Raw genomic sequence first — 18,586 nt, forward strand, 5'->3', positions numbered from 1 at the left:
AGCCACTGCAGCCTGAGGAACATCAGCAACCTGTTGAAAAGAAGCAGAGCACGTTCATTAGGCAGAGACTTCAACAACAGATGACAGCAAATAAGGGATCTCTTCATATGGGGACATGTTTTTTACGTCTTAGCTTATTATTCACCTAAGGGCAGCCTTTGGTGGCATGAGCATGTTTTGTGATTTAATCAGAACACAGTATTCTACAATACATATGAGAGATGGGGATTTATTTCCCCTGTTAGTTTGGAGGAAAGGAGGTAGGGATCTTTTCCAGGAGGAACTTTAAATGAATGTATCTTTCCATTGTTAATATTAAGCACTACATCAAGAGTACATACACATTCACAACATCATATTTCACACAATTTTATTTATAAAATTGTAATTATCTAACAAATTGCATATAAAATGATTTACTTCAAGTAAATACAGAATACTGCACGACTATTAAAACTATTGTATTGTCCATCATAAGTGTATTAAAACATTCCTAAAAAATGCCTCTATTAAAAAACAAAAACCCAAGAACACAAGTAGCATGACCAAGACCATTTTCAATAGCTTAAAATGAATAACCAGGAAGTTGCATTAACTTCCTAAGTAGACTCCAGTTACATCCATTGAGATCAGCATGTGATACAATACCACAGTCTAACGCTAAAGATGACAAGTAATACATTATGCACCAGATCTATGCTTTTCTCCTAAATTGAAGGGAACCAGTCTGAAATCAGAAAACTAAAGCTCAAGTCAAACTACTGGGCATGCAGTTCTGTTATAGCAATACTTTCAATTGGTAAGTGTAGTTGGCTTTTACAATCAATTTTACAACTGATAAAAAAGGAACACAAGAGAATACATTCGTATAAAAAGGAATGATACACAAAGGGTAAATATTGACACCTTGCTGTACACCTTCAGATGAACCAGGGAGAAAGATTCAGCTGGAACTAATCTGGAATATAAGTATGAGGAACAGCTCTGAGTCACAAACCCACATCCCAATCTCCCCAGAGCTCAAGGTCTAGCTCTATGTACACAGTGTGAACATGAACACACATACAGGTGGAGATTTTTATTAATACACTTATATTGCCAAAACACAAAAGACAGCTAGCAGTGCTGCCTCGTGCACGCTAGTAGTACAACACTTTTTCATATACTGCCTGTTAAGGGAGACAGATGTTTTTTTACTTCTTTTGTTTCTTTCAAGGGGCAAAATTTGGTAGCTAATGGATCAGGGTAGTATTATTTCATTTGTTTTAGACAGTTTCATCACCTCTTACATGTATCTGAAAAAGATTCAGAGAAAAAACAAAACTGGGAGGAACTGGAACATTCAGCAGTGCTTGATGCCTTTTGAGGTCTAATCTCCTTCCTAGGTATTTGCAGAACTGCTATTTCAATGCACCCAAAAGACATACACAGCAAGAAGGGAAACAAAATCAAAAATTCAGACAACAGTTTCTCTCGTAACCAACCATATTAACCAAAACCAATTTTAACAAGGGCATCTCTAAAGTAGTAAAAACACATATTGACGTCCAGGACAGTTCTTATAGCACCATGTTTAGTCCTGCCACAAGTGATGGCAACCTCCCCTAACTGGTAGGAGGTGCTGCCACCGACTCTCCACTTTACAGTCTAATGCTGTTCTAACGCCAAGCAGCAAAGGGAAAAGGCAAGGGAGGCCCTGCCACTAACCAGGGCCCAAAGGAATGGCCAGGGCTCCACTTTCTGCAGGTGCAGCCACCCACCCACTGGGCAGACACACAAGTGTGGGCAGCCAAGGCGCTCCTGCTGCTCCACTGGGGCAAGGGACAGCCCAGACAACCACTCGGGACTCACCAGCAAACTCTCCTGGTGGTCCCCTTTCCTCTCCATAATAAACACTTTCAGGGTGAAAAGCAGTCATGTGCAAGAATCATTTAATCTGCATGCTACTATTTACATTTCAAACACTATTTACACACCAGAACTACAATGAGCATCTCTCTCAGAGGGGAGAGAAGAAGGCTTTCGGGACAGAGTACACTTAAGCAAGCACCCCCACAGCTTCAAACTCTAAGGGGCACAATCAAAATTATAGATTTTAAGCAAAGAGACCCTACTGCTACCAAAACAGAACAAAAAGATGAATCAAACATTTGTCCATTAGGCTATTAATCAAAAAAAACCCAAATCCAAACAACAGAAAGGCCTGTGAATACAGAGGGTATTTAGAAAGCAGAGGAACAAGGACTGTGATGCCCTCTGGCAGGGCTCAATGGGATATATGGAAATAGCTTTAAAGCCAGTGCTGCTGCTGAGCTACCAGAGTCCTTGTTAGCATTGCCACTGCTCCACAGGAATCACCCAGCAAACAGAGCTGTTTCCCACTCTGTAAGCTTGACAACAAATTTCTGAACAACTACTGCACATTAAAGATAATTACACTGATCTCTGAACTCACATCTACCCCACCACCACACCAGGCAGGCTAGAAATTGCTATGGAGTCCTAGTGCCTATCACATCTTATTGCTTTAGACACTGAGCCCATGTAGCCAGCAGTTGTGCTTTAGTTGCAGCTCATGTGAACTTTTCAAAGTTTCCTGGAAGAAAGTTTGTTTGTATTTGGCAGGCTCTGACAACAATACAATGACTTCCAAGGCCTCCCACAAGCTTTCCAAACTGGACACCTAAGCTGCTGAGTAGCAATTGATGGGACATTTCTAGGACATCTTACCTGATCTGTAGACAAAAAAAATGGGGATTTAAATGTGTAACATAGACAGCTAATCCTAAATATTCAGTGCATATCCATCAAACAATGCAAAAATTAGTAAATAAGTATCTCTTGGGAATGAGGGAGGGAGAAGGATCAACGTCCGCAGCAATAAAGACGAGCTCTAGAAAAGTAAGTTTAGTGGTTTTTGTAAGAACAGTCAGTCATTCTGGGATGATCAGCAGAAGTGTTGCACATTTTTGTGTAGACGTGCAAGTTGTGAGAACAAGAATCGCTCAGCTTTGGAGCATTTACCCTGCTATCAGTCTGACCCTGCCAAGAGCAGAGCCAGCAGACTGGAACTCAGAGAACAGCGTGACAAGACAGAAGGCCAATACAGTACAACTGCAGAGATTCAAGTAGAAGAATGAAGCTATCTTCAGAAACTCAAGAGCAGCAACAGCAGCATTCAAGATCAGTGGCAACAAGGAGTGTTTCTGTAATTAGGCTTTTTGTTTTATCTCCAAACCAAAGTCCAGAGTCACAATCAAGGTTCTTTGTTGGAGGCGTTATTTCCTCAACCCCACTTCCCTGATTCCTCCCTGCACCATTTTGTCACAGTACAGCAACACTGGTGCTGATGATCTTTCTGTCCTGCCACTGTCAGGCAAAATGGTATGTCCTTCTGGGGGAAAACTACTAGTAACTCCTCAAGTCAAGGAATGGCTAAGAAAAACATAACACTATGCTGAGGTGGAACCAACTTTATTAAAGAAAATGAATTTTAATTGTTTTGCAAGGCTTTAAAAAATACTCTTGAGTCATGGCCGGCCTTTAACAGCAGATACCAAGGGATATGGAGGCTGCCTGATTCAGAGCCAGTCAGTGGGACTTAACCAGAAAAGGATGAGGTAATGCTCAAAGATGGGAGGACAATGGGTCTGAGGCATCTGTGAAGCCCCGGCGTGCCCATCACCAGCCTTCAGAGGGGAGAAAAACCACGGCCAAATAAAACACATAAAGGCAAAATGCGCAAGGGTACATATACTCATTTAAGAGTCATAGGACCAAAAAGTGTCTTAACAAATTATCAGATCAGCCTTCTATCTATCCCCCAGAACAGGAAAGCTTTGAAAACAATGTGTTCGTCTCTTCTACTCCATATAGCTCCTGTTTTAGGAAACTCAACTTGGAAAGATGTTATGTTCTTACAAAGAAGTGCTACATACCCTTTGCCACTGTCTGACCAAAGCAGCTTTCAGGACTGGTACAGAGATACTAAGAAGTGTCATAAAACACTCTAAATTTATACAAAGTGCAATAAACTACCCAAGCCATGGTCAGGTCTTTTAAATTCACTGTTATTAGTGAAGAAGAAAAAATCAAAAGCGCTAAGCTGGATGGAGCCTGATCTAAGTCTTCTTCCACTATTTGTGCTTTTTTCCACATTCTGCTCTCTTGTGTCCAATTCAAAAGAGTCTATCTTAGCTGATCCTAAGAAATGCTTCTATTTAAAGACTTCTATTCTGTTGCTTGAAGAAAGTTCTTTGTTACCTTTAGAGCAAGAAAGGGAGACACATCTCCATAGCATGGATTCATTCACAGGAGGTAAGTATTTACTCCGGCAAAAACTGTTCTCTCCAATTTCCAAGAGAATGGGATATTATCTTTCCATAATCACATGCATTTATCAATAAATAAGTTTGGATTAGACTGCATTAAAACATATTCACATATTTAAAGCACTGGAGTGTCACAGATTCTTATTCCACAGCTCATGCAAGTAAAATGAATTAAAGAAAAGAAAAAGAAATAAAGAAAGACATAAGCCCCAACCAGGAACAGACCAAAGAAACAAGCTTCACATGAGTATGTCAAAGCATTAATATTAGTGAGATAAATACAATAGGTTGCACTAAATTTCAGAGAAACAAAAGATTTTGCTATATCAGATACATAAGTTTTGATTTTTTTTTAAGTTAATATATAATTCATTCTTTGAATATTATTCTTCACTTGGACCCAACATCCACACTGCTTTCATACATTTATACAGTTATATCCCATCCTCGCCTTAAGAGACTGATATCCAAAGGTATGGCAGCAACCCTTGTTTGTCAAATATAAAACTCCTTCCCCTTCATACAAGGGTGAAGAAGGAAGAAATATCTTGACAAAATTAAGCAATTCTCCCTTCTGCTGATTCCAACCTTAAAGTACTACAGGGAGATAGTTGGAAGCTTGCATTAAAAAAAATTTCCCTTGTTTTAAAAACAATTTATTTTACTGTACAATAGATGCATAGAAAGTTGCTTCCTGCTTCATGGGTTTAGGCATGTAGCTATGTTTAGCTGTGAAAACAAGAAGATTGTTCCTTTACAGAGTGGTGAGGAGATAGACCATCTCAGGAATATTTGGCAGCTATCAAAGAGCTCATGACATGAAGAATAAACAGCATATCCACAGACTACAACAATGCACCTCTGTCTTACTGAATACACCAATTTAAAAAAGTGTCCACTTGTTACTCAAAATCAAGAATACAGTAGAGATTCACGGCTCAACAGCTTTCAAAGTGGTGGTTTAGAAGAAAAAAAATGTCAGTGAGCAGCAGATTTTCAATAGCCCACTCTTCTCTCCCCCACCCCAAAAAAAACACAAGTTCACTGCAATATCAGGAACTTAGACTTGAGACTACTTGGGAGAGAAGGCTTCCCTGTCACCCATGTCCATACAGCTTGGTGTCGGAGTGACACACTGGAGGTTTCAGAGGGTTTCGGTTGTCCAGTGTCTTCTTGTGGTTACTTCAGCAGTTTTACCAGCTGGCTCTGACAGCCTCAATGTCACTAACCAAATTCTGGGCTAAGCATATCCCAAATATCTGGAAGAGACAACAGTTTATTCATTTGAAGCATTGGACAACTCTTTTCACACAGGCAAACTCATTAGGTCATACAGAACTCAGATATGAAAAAAAACAAGAGGTAGAAATTAACAGGAAGTGTTAGAAAAAGTAAGAATATTGCAGAAACCCTGTAACCCAGTATTTTTATGGTGGGACCAGGTTCCAGTTAATTTACAGCCTAAAGGCTCTCTGCTGCTCATTTAAGCACCACTGGAAACACTAGGTCTGTACAGGCTTGAAAGTCTCTACATAAGCTTTATCTAACAGTGTTAGTTTCAACCTGCTGAGAGTTGAAAAGAAAAAAATGCATCCCTGTAGATAAAAATTAAATATTCCTTAACACAAAGAAAGTCTCATACATTTAGTTCCCACTGCTAAAACCCACAAACAGGCAACTGGCTCTTCATTTCCCATTCTCATATACAGTCTCTCCCCTCATAAGTTCACATTATCTATTATTCCTCTGTGCAACTCATTCCAGGGAACATGATGTTTACCTGAAGTAATGCTATCCCAATGAATATACCAGCAACTATGGTAAGGTTGTCCTGCAACCATTTCTCAAACTGAGGGACACAGCCTTTAGTGTAGATAACAATCTGCTGATCAACTTCCTGCCAAGGAGAAGACAGAAGAAAACAGAGATAATTACATTCAACTACACCATCAGTAGAATAATCTCCTCTTGCAATAAGGATTCAGACCCTTAACATACCACATTAAGAATGGGGAATTAAAAAAAAAAAAAAAAAAAAATGCTTACTGGTTTTTGCCTTGCATCGTAGCCACACTGAGTATTAATAACATCTTCCTAGAGAAAAGAGAGAGAAAAGAGAGAAAGTCTTTAAAATGTCTCCCAAACACCTTCTTCTCCCAACTCTCTGGAGTTGGTCCTGTATGTAATAAGACAATCACCCAAATTTTAGTTAGCATGTTGCTTTAATAAATACACCTTCCTCCACTCTGCACTTTTACTTATTTGCAGCAAACAAGAGCACACAGTCAAAAAATTTTTCTCTCTCAAGTCAGCAAGCTGGGAAAACCAGCCCTCCACCTGGGTGAACTCCATGTTCCAGATACAGGCATTTAGTAAAGTAAAGGGACTGAGGAGCATCTATGTTAAGTGAAAGAACCTCCTCCTGAGATGATTTTGTCTGTACTAAAAAATATGCCAGAAGTTGTCATTTCTAGGGTTCAGTCTGTGCAGAATGAAGAGGTGATAAGGGGCAGTTAGGTCTGTTGCAGAAGCTGCAAGTTCTGAGAATGTCTCTAGAAATAGTACAGTTCCTTTCCAAAAACCTGAAAGAAAAAAGAACAGATGAGGTAATGTGTTCTTACTGCCTGTTCTTTCTTATAGGAGCTTGATACCAATGGGAAAGGAGGATTTTTTTCCTACTCCCTTTCCTTTAGTACTCCCAAAGCACAGGTAATAAAATGGGCTCTGGCAAACTTTCCCTCGCGAACAAGTGCTTCCCATTGGCAGCTGAAGCTATAGTTTTACTTCGTACACAATTATTTCATGGTAATAAAATGAAGCATGAAACTTTTAGCATCAGCCACAATGGCTACAAAATATTAAGTTATTGGCTTATCATATAACGACAGTGAGCAGAAGAAGGACTACTTAAGAAAGTGATAAAATCAGCCAATCTTAGCTAGGTGTACCAAATACCACAATTTAATCAAATTGTGGTGAGAAAGGCAAGCAGTGAAGAAATGGATTCTAAAAAGCAGCCATATGGAAAAAAGTATCTCCTATCAGCAAGGAAAGCTCCTCTGTTTCCTCACTTTGCAGGAAGTCCAACAGGTCGCATTCTGTCAGCTGCCCAAACTGGATTCCCTTAATGGACCTTCAAAATTCTAGCAATTTGTGTCTCCTAATCAGATGAATGCCTCTGTTCCAGAATCGAAGTGCCACAGACTACAAGGATATAAAAGCACCTAAGATTCTGATAGAGGGATTTTAAGTTTTCTTCCTAGTACTAAATACCTACTTGCTTCATCTTTAATGCCTTCTGCCTTTAGCGTTAGAATTTGTTAACCAAAAAGAAGGTATGAAAAATGCAATGGAAATAAAAAAAGTTTTCTAGAGTTACCTGTACAGGAATTTGGAACACTTCAACCTCCATAACTGCATCAAAGTGAACTACAGCAGCTCAAATTTGTTTCAAGAAACTTACTTTAGCCTGCCTTAAACTAAGCACTTCCTGATTCAAGTGAAACTAAAAGCAATAAGGCATCCATGTAACTGTTTCAGTCCAACACTGAAACCTAATTCTAAAAGAGACAAATTTGCTTTCCCACAGAATAAACCTGCAATTGAACCAATCGCAGCTTGGTTACAATTATTTTACTTGTATGCATGACTTCTAATGTTTTCAGTTTTTAAAGGCCAGTAAGGTTGTTGTTTCCTTACAGTGAACGAGATTTATCTTTAAATTTCTGGTTGCTGCATCACACCCTACCAAAGTGCACATCCATTTACACAACAGAGAGAGAGAACATTAGGATGGATTATGTATTTATAGGATTACCTTGTACTGCTGTCACTGGTTAGGTTTTATAACTACTATATTTTTAAAACTGGGTTGTGATGACCTCTGTGTGGCTAGGTGGGCAGATAGGCAAACAGCAGAGGGAATCCTAAGCATAAGATAATGTTTGAGCCTAACCCACATTTTGTTTTAATGGGATGTTAAAACATTTTCAGCTACGTTTGAGAAAAATTCAAACTACTGTGAAGACACATTCACTGCAAAGGAACCAGAACCAGCCTGTGCCAAGAGGCAGTGCCTTATCAGGAGAGGGGGACAGCAGCAACTGGATGCCAGGAGTAGCAACTGCATTACATTATTGGCAAGGCAGGAAGCACCTGAGGTGCCTTTTGGCAACTTGCCTAACTTCAGTCTGTGCTAGACTAATACATTAAAGGAACTCTAAATCATTCCAGGTGGAGACAAAGCCACAGCTGAATTGCTAGATAATACAAGCACTCAAAGCCAGCTTCTTTCAAGCTATATAAAGTCAAATGTATACAGTGCTAGGCACGTAACAGCTTCCATGCACATACCCATCCCTGTTCCAAGCCTTTCACTATTAGTGAACTGATTCTCTACACTTCACTTTTCACTTTATGCTTTAGCCTTCTTTATCATATCCATTAGCAATGCATGGGTCCAACATTTTCCACTTGATGATCCAGAACTATAAATATTTTAAAAGACATGAAAATTTGCCAAAAAACTGTTCCCACAAATGATTTCTGACCTTTCAAGTCTAATTTCAGGCGACTGTAGGACACACAGTAATTTTAAATGTAAAAAAAGCATATGTAAATGCACCCATACCCAACTCAGGATTCTAATGTAAACATGTCAGTTCCTCAGAGCATAGACTGTCATTCCTTACGATACCTGGCACAAAGTGGGTCAAACTAGCTGCAGCCCCAGGACACTGCATTAAATAATGAATAATACCTTCTCTAAAGTGCCTGATCTTAAGGGTTCCTGTTCTGATGAATTTCAACCGAAAGCTCACATGCTTCAACTCATTAAGTGCTTCTCTTTTTAATACTTGCTAAAATTAATATGTATGTTCAGCCAAGCCCGTGGCTCTCTCTTTCTCATTAAAGCCACAAACAATGAAGACTTAAGTTATCTTATGACTGCAGAAAAGTTAGTGGTTAAGCTGAGCTGCAAGAACAAAAAAAAATACAGGTTGGTGAGAAGTTAATAATTAGGCTAAATTTCCAGAAATAAAAAAGGAAAATCTTGAATAGTTATTTATGTTTGGAACAGCAGACCCATCATACCCTCTAGACTGCCACTTACAGCAGGGTCTTTAGTACAGCAAGAGAATGGCACACCACAGCGCTCTCGACTCGCATTGGAATCTGTACAATTGAAGTAAATATTCAGGTTCCAGTCATCGGCTCCAAAAGCTCCACAGCACTGCCACTAGAACAAACAAAACAAAACAAAACAAAACAAAACAAAACAAAAAAAAAAAAAAAAGAAGAGCTTCTTAAATTTCAGAATGAAAATCTCAGCATTAGTAACATGCATCACTACTGCCAGTTTCCCTCTAGCTTTCAAAACAAAACCCGAGACTCCCACTGCTTTTATTGAAACTGGCTTTTTTTTCTTTGGTTGGGGATTTTTGTCTTTTTTTTTTTTTTTAAATACCATTCTAAATGTGTAAGTTGTTCCAAAGTTATCATATGATTAAAGTTATGCTCACACCCTGCTATGCTGCTCTCTGGAGAGAAACCCGTGGGTGAGTTGATAAGTCTACACAATAACAGAGTTGCACAGGCTCACAAGCTCAGGCCTGAGGGCCAAAAGTACAATGTTCTGTCCAGTCTAATGAACCCTGGGTTTTCAACAAAACAAGCTCCAAGGGCTCCACTGGTACAGCAACTTTTTTTGCCAGTTTGGGGGAACTTTTCCGGGCTGTACCTCTTACAACCATCACACATTTACTGAATCCTTCAAAGAGTAAATCTGCCAAAGGCAGGCTTAGTCTCTGGCAAAGCATGTTGAACACACGAGGAACTGATGCCTTTTGCTGAACATACAAAGAACAGACTGGAGAACAGTAAAGCACTGATGGTTTACAGCATTTAAGGATATAGACCAATGAACCCATCTATGTCAACTTAAAAAAAAAAATCTACACAAACCAAACTAACCACATTTTTAAAAGCATTTGAATAGTCATTCTCTCTTTCTAGATGTAGCAGTTTTCTTTTCAATACCTGACATGTTGTCTTCATGCACTATCTCTACTGGATGAAGAAGTAACTCACTCTCACAACTGATGCTGCCCCTGGCTTATCTGCTGATAATCCCATTAGGAGAGAAAGCTTTAGGAATTCACTGCAAAATTGGACCGTAGCCTTTGGCTGCATACAATGGACCCTACTTTCAGTTTGTAAGTGACCTCTGACCTTCTTGCAAAAGATTCAAAACAGTGCAAGGATCTACATCCTGTTACTTACCATTTTTCCCCCAGGCACAAAGAAGCCTTCTAACTATTTTAACAACAGAACGTACAAAAACCAGTAAACATTAATTCAACCAACACTTAGCCATGTTAGCCACACAGTGCCAGATTCAAAGAGGACTTCATCAACACAGGCCAGAACTGAGTACTGGAGAGGAAAGGTACTGGCAGATTTTGTGTGCAAAAGTCAGTGCAAGACTTCTTTACATACACTGAAAAATACAGATCTTAGCCTGCACAAACAGGCGCACCACTGGCTTCATCCTCCCCTCCCAAGTGCAGACGTGGCATCACTTAGAGATGTCCTGCAAGAACTCTACAAGTCACTCACCTCATTAGGCTAATTCCGTTAAGTCTAATTCAGAAGAATTAGCATTGTAGCTTCATTTGGACCAACTAAGTACCTCTGCCACTCTGCAGTGTGCTGCAGCACTTCTAATGTTGCTAGAACTACACCAACATTTATTAGGACCAAAAAAAGCTTAGAAAAAGAGTAATTTCTTAAACAGATGTGATAGCTTCTACAGCAAATATATTATCTCGGTGCATTTGACACACTATCTCTAAGTCCTCAAGAAGAGTCACCCCAGCTCTCAATCTTGTTTTACTCAGTCACACATCAATAAAACCATTTTACACAGGTGCTGTATGTTTGCAGAAGTTCTATAAAAACAAGCATAGATATATTCAAAAGCATTATATGCTAGAATATTTCTGTTGCTCCTTGAAGAAAGATGGAAAGTAAAAAGTAAGAGAAGGTATTTCTTAAAAGTAAGCTTTACCAAAAAATAAACATAGTCCAACTTACATATTCCTGTGTGAAGTCTATGAGGTTTTGTAAATCAATGTCATCTCGGTATGCTCTGATGTTGTTGTTTATAAAGAAATACAGCTGGTCCTTTATCCAGTCTTTGAAAACAAATGCTAGAACACCAGCAGTGAGCTCCAAGAAAAAAATAATTCCAAGAAATACAGAGAACTATGAAGGAAACAAAAAAGGCTAAAATTATTTTCCTTTATAACTTAAACTTTTTCAAAGCTCACAATTATATCTAGTGATAAGGCTTTATCTATTTCAATGTAAGTTCAAGCCATTTTGGCACATAGGAAATTTTAAATTAAAACCCATTTTTATTGGGGCTGTAGCACAGAAATCTTAATTCTATTCTAATGAATAACAAAAATGCTAACAAATCTTGGACGTTCACTTAGATTTTCAAAGAGAGACAAGAGAATTCACTGTAAATTTCAAGACACAGGTAGTCATCACCACATGCAGGGCCCTTGAAAAACCATCTTCAATTTCTACATAGGCACTTACATTTTAGAAGGCATAAACAACCAACAGTGCCAGTAAAATGCTTTCTACGTGACTTTTGCTTTAGATCCTCTCACTGGCAAAGCTTTGCCTAAGCAGACAAAGCAGAAATTGGTAACAGCAGAAATTAATTAATGACTAAGTCGGAGCGGAATGTCTATGAAATGACTCACATCCACATTAAAACTAAATGAGGCTGCTATGATTAATGCAAATGCAATGGATGCCAAAGGCATTACTAATGATCTGCCACTTTCCCTAAGCATTTCCACTGAGTCAACACTGCTTTAAACCACACAGGGTTCCTGGTATACTGGAAGTCCATCCCCTTTGCAACTGTGCCTTTGAGTTTCATTTTAATATGCTCTCTGTGTGTGTTCAGATACATTTTTAATTTCTCCTGCAGCTGCTGTATAGGAAGCTATTTCTGGTACAGCAGATGGGTTCATTTTAGGCAAGCTAAGAGAAGCAAGAAAGAAGAAAAAAAAGAAGTGTTACAAGCTGCTTTATAAATGCCTTGAGAACTGTGACTCTCAATTGCCTCCTCCCCTCATACAACATGTCTGTGGGAGCCAAATGTGTCACTTGGAGGCAGCTATTTCACTGGAAGCTTTTTCATGTACACATTAACAGTTAATGGTTATGAAGATACAACTGTGTCCACAGGCTGTGCCCATCTCTGGAAATGGGAGTGGTGGAGAAAAGAATCTTCTTTACTATAAAACATCAATTTATCTAGAAGTGAACATGATAGTGTTACCCTCATTTTCAAAAGTGACAGTCTTTCAAAACACTGAACCTGGCTATGTAGCTAAACAAGCTTTGCATTCTGAGGTACATCTGTATACCAGCAGCTCAGTCCCTACCCAACAATTCAGCCCAGAATTCAAGAAAACCTCAATTTTCTATCCGCATCCTGGACATTTTCTCCTCCCCTTGTCCTTCTCAGGCCCTAGCACTGAAAGCAATGAAGCCTTTTCCAATCAGCTGAATGACATGGATTGAAGATATCAGCCAGACTGAGGGTACTGTAACAGCGTTTAGTCCTCTGTACCATGAGGGGCCCCTGCACAGCAGAAGTCACATGGGTCACATTCACTGCTGCATCTAACACCCCTCATATTTCATAGGCAGCTTGTTATGGACTCCGAGATCAACATGCAGATTCTCACAAGACATCTCTCTTTTTGTGATACGGAAGCAAAACGTTAGGCCACATACATATGAAAAGCAGTACTTCCATTATATGATTCTTACCACCAATAGTTTTGAGCTTTAAAAAAAACACAGCCAGTAAGCACCAGAAACTGAAGATCTGTAACGTGTTAAAAGCTAAGTGCTTTCCTGGCACTCTGACACTGGAAAACACCTTCCTCTCCAAAACACATTTTACAAACTTCACACAGTTAAACAGAACAGACAACATGGCATGCTACATAAATGAAGAATGTCACAGCTGCAAAAGATACTTACGAATTTGAGAAGAAACGTATTTTCTCGTAAAGCTCCAATGCATCCTGCAAATCCCAAAATGAACATAACTCCTCCTACCACTAGGAAGAGCCAAACAGGATCAAAGCCTCCCAGGTCAGTGATGGAGGAGATATTGGACAGCACTCCCTGAGAAAGAGACAATGCCAAGGGATAAAAAGAATGTTCAGCTTTCTGTTGTACAAATTCTGCCTGCATCTCTCTTCTTAAAAAGGAAGAAGGGTACAGCAAAATAAATGTTCTGCAATACAGCAAGAAAACACAATTAAGAAAATCTTTGTATCCAAAAAGAGATAAAAAGTGCAATAATGTGCAATATTTCTGAACCAACATGTGCATGAGTAACAAAATGTTCTTGAAGAATTCTCTGTGAGAAATCCACAGGGCATCATCTGCTTATGTAGCTATAAGTAGTAGTCTGCCAGAAACTCAGAACAGATATTTGAACAAAACTCAACTCACTCTTATTACCCATGCTGAGATGCATTTTATGTATCATATATATCATCTATGTAAACACATGGTTACATGTTATATAGAAAAAACAGTTAAAAGCAACAAAACCACCTTGAATTTAGCATTTATTCTCCGTATTTACAGCAATTGTCAGAAATTAAAAGTGAGCTCCTAGGTTGCAGCATATTGCAACAAAAAATTTTTAACAAAAAGAATTTCAACTAATTTTGACAAACTACGTATCTGGTCAATTCAGCTTCAGGCAGCTACAGTGCAAAAACCTCATTCTAGAAATAAAATATGGCTACTGACTAATCAGTTAGCAAAAAAAATTTGAAAATATCCAAGTCAGCTAGTAGGATGAAAGACAATTTAAAGGACTTGTCTTGGGACATGGCTTACACTAACTTAGGGTAGACCTATCATATGTTAAACCACATATGCTGTGTTTTATATATGACAGTCAACACAGTCTGCTTGTAATGCCATTTTTGCCTTGGAAGCAAAGCTTGGGTTATGACACCAGTAATCCTGAGGAACTATTTTAATTTTCTGCACACATTTTAGCAGAGCTTGGCTGATGTTGAACAGATGGGTCATATCATGAAGCAAGTACAAAGTTTACCCTATTCCAGTGAGTTTGCACAGGAACAATTACAGTTTCCTAAGGCTTTTCGGCAGAAAAAAAAATGCTGAAGTGTCACTATTTCTTCATTCCCCTCCCCAGTACTGTAGGTCCATGCAAAGCACACTGCTGTGTTTTCTCACAGAAGTCTGAACCCAGGCTGAGTGCTTTGGACTACTGCTTCCTCTAATTCCTGCATAATGCTGTGGCTTGAGAAGCAGCAACGGAGATCTCTACACCTAAAGCTCCTTAAAACCCAAAGAAAAATCTGACTACAACTCAATCCTAAAGTACAAACAATAATCCAGCAGCATGAATAACATTCTCGGAGTATATTCTTTTCCCTTCTACTAAAGAAGGCTACTGCCTGAGAGGGATGAAAAAAAAAATTTAAAAAAATCACATTCATCACTTTCCTCCTACATCACATACAGTACTAGCCTTACTGTCATTCATTAAAAAAGCAAAACGAGATGTTAGGAACAATGTAACACATCTCAAAGCCAGCACTGCAATCAAAGCAGAGCAGCTGGCCTGTCCCTTTTTTCTGGTACCATCTCAGTGAGGATACGATACGCACCAAGATGAAATGAACACTTACCTGTCATTAACATTTACATCAACTTGTGCAAAAGTTTTTCCACTACTTCTGTTTCATTATATTTGTCATAGAAAAATACTCCAAGCCAACTTGCTGACTAAGAATAACAAGCAATATAAACAGGATAATCCAACAACATGAAACCTTTGTAAAAATCAAAGCCTTGACTCTTCACAAGTCAAGAAGCATGAGCTCTGCCTCAAGGGGAAAAACAACTACTAAAATTATTTCTTCGCAAAGTTTTTAAGTCCTTTAATGTTTAAATAGTTGCCATAAGATAAGAATAAATTCTGCCCTAAAGCAAACACTACTACTCTTTTCTTGTAACATTAGCCAATTTTGGAATTAATGAACTGTGGTATAGTAGAGTGAAAAAAATCTAGTCACTGAAGAAAGGATGTTACCTTTGTTTTTATTTGTATTTACTTTTTTAAAAATCAAAATAATATGAAGATTTAAGTCTCTCTCCATAAGATACCTTGTCTTTCTTTAAAAACAAAGTAAACAAACCCAAATAAATCAACAAAAAAACTCAAAGCAAATTAATGTGCTAAATCAACTTCTTTCCATATGAAAGTAGTAAAATTCAAATGAAAAGAAATCCAAATAAAATTCAGCTTATATTTCTGGACAATACTGTTAACAGTAATAAACAGTCATAATACAAAAGTGGTAGTAAGAACCACTTTGCATTTTGTCACAGTCACATTAAATTTGATGGCAATAAAATTAATTGAGCCAGTTTTATACTGTTTTTCCAACCCTGCCCTTTTTCCCTTTACTGGATTTTCTAGAACTGCCAGGCTCTTAGCAGTCTGTAATGCCACATGTTGGCTGGCCACTCCTCAGGGTAGCTGTGATCCAACACAAACTGCATAGAACAACATGGGCTTTATCTGCCATTGTTTGCTGTCCTTGGAAAGCACCTTTATGTGCATCTGTTGCTAGTCCACATATGGCAATCATAAGCCTAGCTTGGATAAAGCCCAAATAGCACATCCTGACAATGCAAAGCACATACTGCTTAATTCTCGTTTGTACTCCGTATGCTCTCGGTATATGAACCGCAAGTTATCAGTATTCTGGAGAGACATCTCAGGATACACAATCTTCAGAGAGGCTTTGTCAATAAAACAATAGCTAGCAGTGGGAATGAGAAACACAGACAATGCTCTGTGATTACAGCTCTAGACACACAGAAGTAGTCTGATAGAAGATTACTGCTTACAATACAATTTTCCAGTCTTGTACTCTGGACACTTACAAATACGCTCTCTGTAAATGCAGCAGTGCCATACCCTGAAGAAAACCGTATCTTGCTTCAAGCAGCAGGGAAACAACTGGGGAATAATATCTCACTTTATATTGTTAAGAAAATCTAAATGTACAGTCCTCTAGGTACATACTCTTCCTATCCACTACAAGTTTCTATAATGCTTATAACACCTACTACCACAATATCAAGTATTTTTTGGCTTCAACAGCTACTGCTGGGAAAAGTTTGACACAGATGTACAAACATCTGGTAGTGACCAATTCTGTCCTCAACCCATCTTTAGCCAAAAGCAGAAAGAAACATTTCCAGAGGTGCTTGAGCAGAGGATCAGTAATCTCATATTCCAACACGGCACACTCCACAATGTGCTCTGAATCCTCAGGCTCAGCAGTCAGCCATGGATATACGGTGACTGTCTACTTCTCTCATGCATCAATGCAAGACCTAAACAAACCACTTGTAAATACTTTAAGGCTTTCTACAAATGCAAAGTATTTTTCCTCAGCAACACTACTACAGTTGCCCACCACAACCACGACTGTTAAACCATTGCGAGTACTCTGATACTTTTAACATTTAAAAGGAGGGGCAATTTTTTTCTCTGGATGCATTCTTGTCTTGAGGTATGGTTATTTTTGAGGTATATGTACATCACTTTCTTGGTAGTTTAGGCATGTGTGTAATCTGTATTTGGCAAGAAATGCTTGGTTTTTACAAAACTACGTGTTCAAGTAATTCACATCTCACTATGGTAACAATCCAGGGCTCTGCTGTAGTCCCACAAGGAGAGCCAGCAGGACATGTTCCCTGGCTGATCTCCAGCTCATCTGTTTGCTCTGTTCCTCCACCCTCCACAGTCTATTGTACATTACAATCCATGAGCCACTATTTAGTATTTTAATCCAACGCAAGGCAAAACTTATTTGGTGTAGCAAAACAAAAGCATCATCCGTGAGTGAACTAATAAGTAACAGAAAAGTTGTGAAAAAACTGTTCCTTTTTTTGTGAAATGTACTTCGATCATTAAGGTACAATGATGCATGGATGGAACAGGAAAGACTGAACCCACATTTCTACCCCAAATTCAGGAGAAATCAAATTAAATGGTTAAGACCTGGCTCTTTTCTTCAACACACGGGTGCATTCCACCAACCAAGAAATTTAAGACAACCAAGCCAAGCACAACAAAAACTCCTGCAGAACTGGAGTCTTTTCCTCCTGGGTATGTGAGCACAGGTAGAAAAAAAAGCCTTGAGAGATGCCTGACAGGTCCTCTGTTGTCATGTCATGTTTTCCTCATGGCCAGAGCCCTCCACACAACAAGCAGGATCACATGTATAGCTTAAGGGAGAACAAGGCAAAGAGAAAATGATGGGCTTGAACACAGGAGCTCATGAATGCCACTCCTGATGTTATAGCTGCACAGTAGCTTGCCTTTATCCCAGTAATAAAGAATAAGGAAGCAACGGCTGCATACAAAAGCAGTAAGGGTGTACACCTCTCCCCTTTGCCATCTTGTACACTTTAAGATCACCAGAACAGCTTGTACTACTTTCCAGAGACAGACCCCTGACTCCAGCTCCTGCCTTTGGTGTACATCTACATTAATATTTCAGGTCAGATCCAGCAGTCCTTTTGAAGTGATCACACACAAGCTGTGCTTCAGTTCACACGAGGAACAGTCTCAGAGCACACTGACTGGATTACTTAAAAATGGAGATGTGTCCCTGGAACACAACTCATGCTCCAACAACTAGCAGGTATTCAGTCCACAAGATCACACTAGAACTAGGTAGAAAAGAACTCAAAAACCTTTCAAAACTTGCAATGTGTAGGCTGGATCTTCAACACCACTTCCTCTACTGTTGGTCCCCCACTGCCTACATTTAGTAGTAACAGCCCTCACAGGCTGAGTCCAAAACCAGACATGCATCTCGGCTGGAGCAGTGACCCAGTGTTGTCACACCTACAAAATCTGATGCATTCCTGGGTTCCTAAGGGAGTCACAAGTGCACTAACAAACCACAGACATTTCCAGATCAGCTGCTGCTGTAACAGGCACAGTAGCAAACTGCAGGACAAGAGAGAATGGCTCCAACTGAAAACACTACAGGCAGCAGCAATTTTGAAAAGCTGACCCAGTAATGAAAATTCAAGGCATAATGAGCCAGAGACAACTTAGAAGAATCATCAGCCTAAGA

The 18,586-nt window shown here is 39.1% G+C and overlaps 1 protein-coding gene across 1 annotated transcript in view; it reads right to left on the reverse strand.

The window, feature by feature from the left end:
* Positions 1-353: 353 nt before the first annotated feature.
* The window catches only part of TSPAN5 (tetraspanin 5), an 81,169-nt gene continuing 62,936 nt past the window's right edge, over positions 354-18,586 (reverse strand). Inside the window, exons 3-8 of the mRNA XM_056490939.1 lie at positions 13,410-13,556; positions 11,427-11,597; positions 9,445-9,570; positions 6,378-6,425; positions 6,112-6,228; positions 354-5,590 (exon numbers count right to left, since the gene is read on the reverse strand). Of these exons, the coding sequence (XP_056346914.1) occupies positions 5,525-5,590; positions 6,112-6,228; positions 6,378-6,425; positions 9,445-9,570; positions 11,427-11,597; positions 13,410-13,556 (675 nt within the window). The 3' untranslated portion in view covers positions 354-5,524. The remainder of the gene's footprint in view (positions 5,591-6,111; positions 6,229-6,377; positions 6,426-9,444; positions 9,571-11,426; positions 11,598-13,409; positions 13,557-18,586) is intronic.

Source organism: Oenanthe melanoleuca, chromosome 4 (assembly GCF_029582105.1).
Source record: "Oenanthe melanoleuca isolate GR-GAL-2019-014 chromosome 4, OMel1.0, whole genome shotgun sequence".
Taxonomy (NCBI): Eukaryota; Metazoa; Chordata; class Aves; order Passeriformes; family Muscicapidae; genus Oenanthe; species Oenanthe melanoleuca.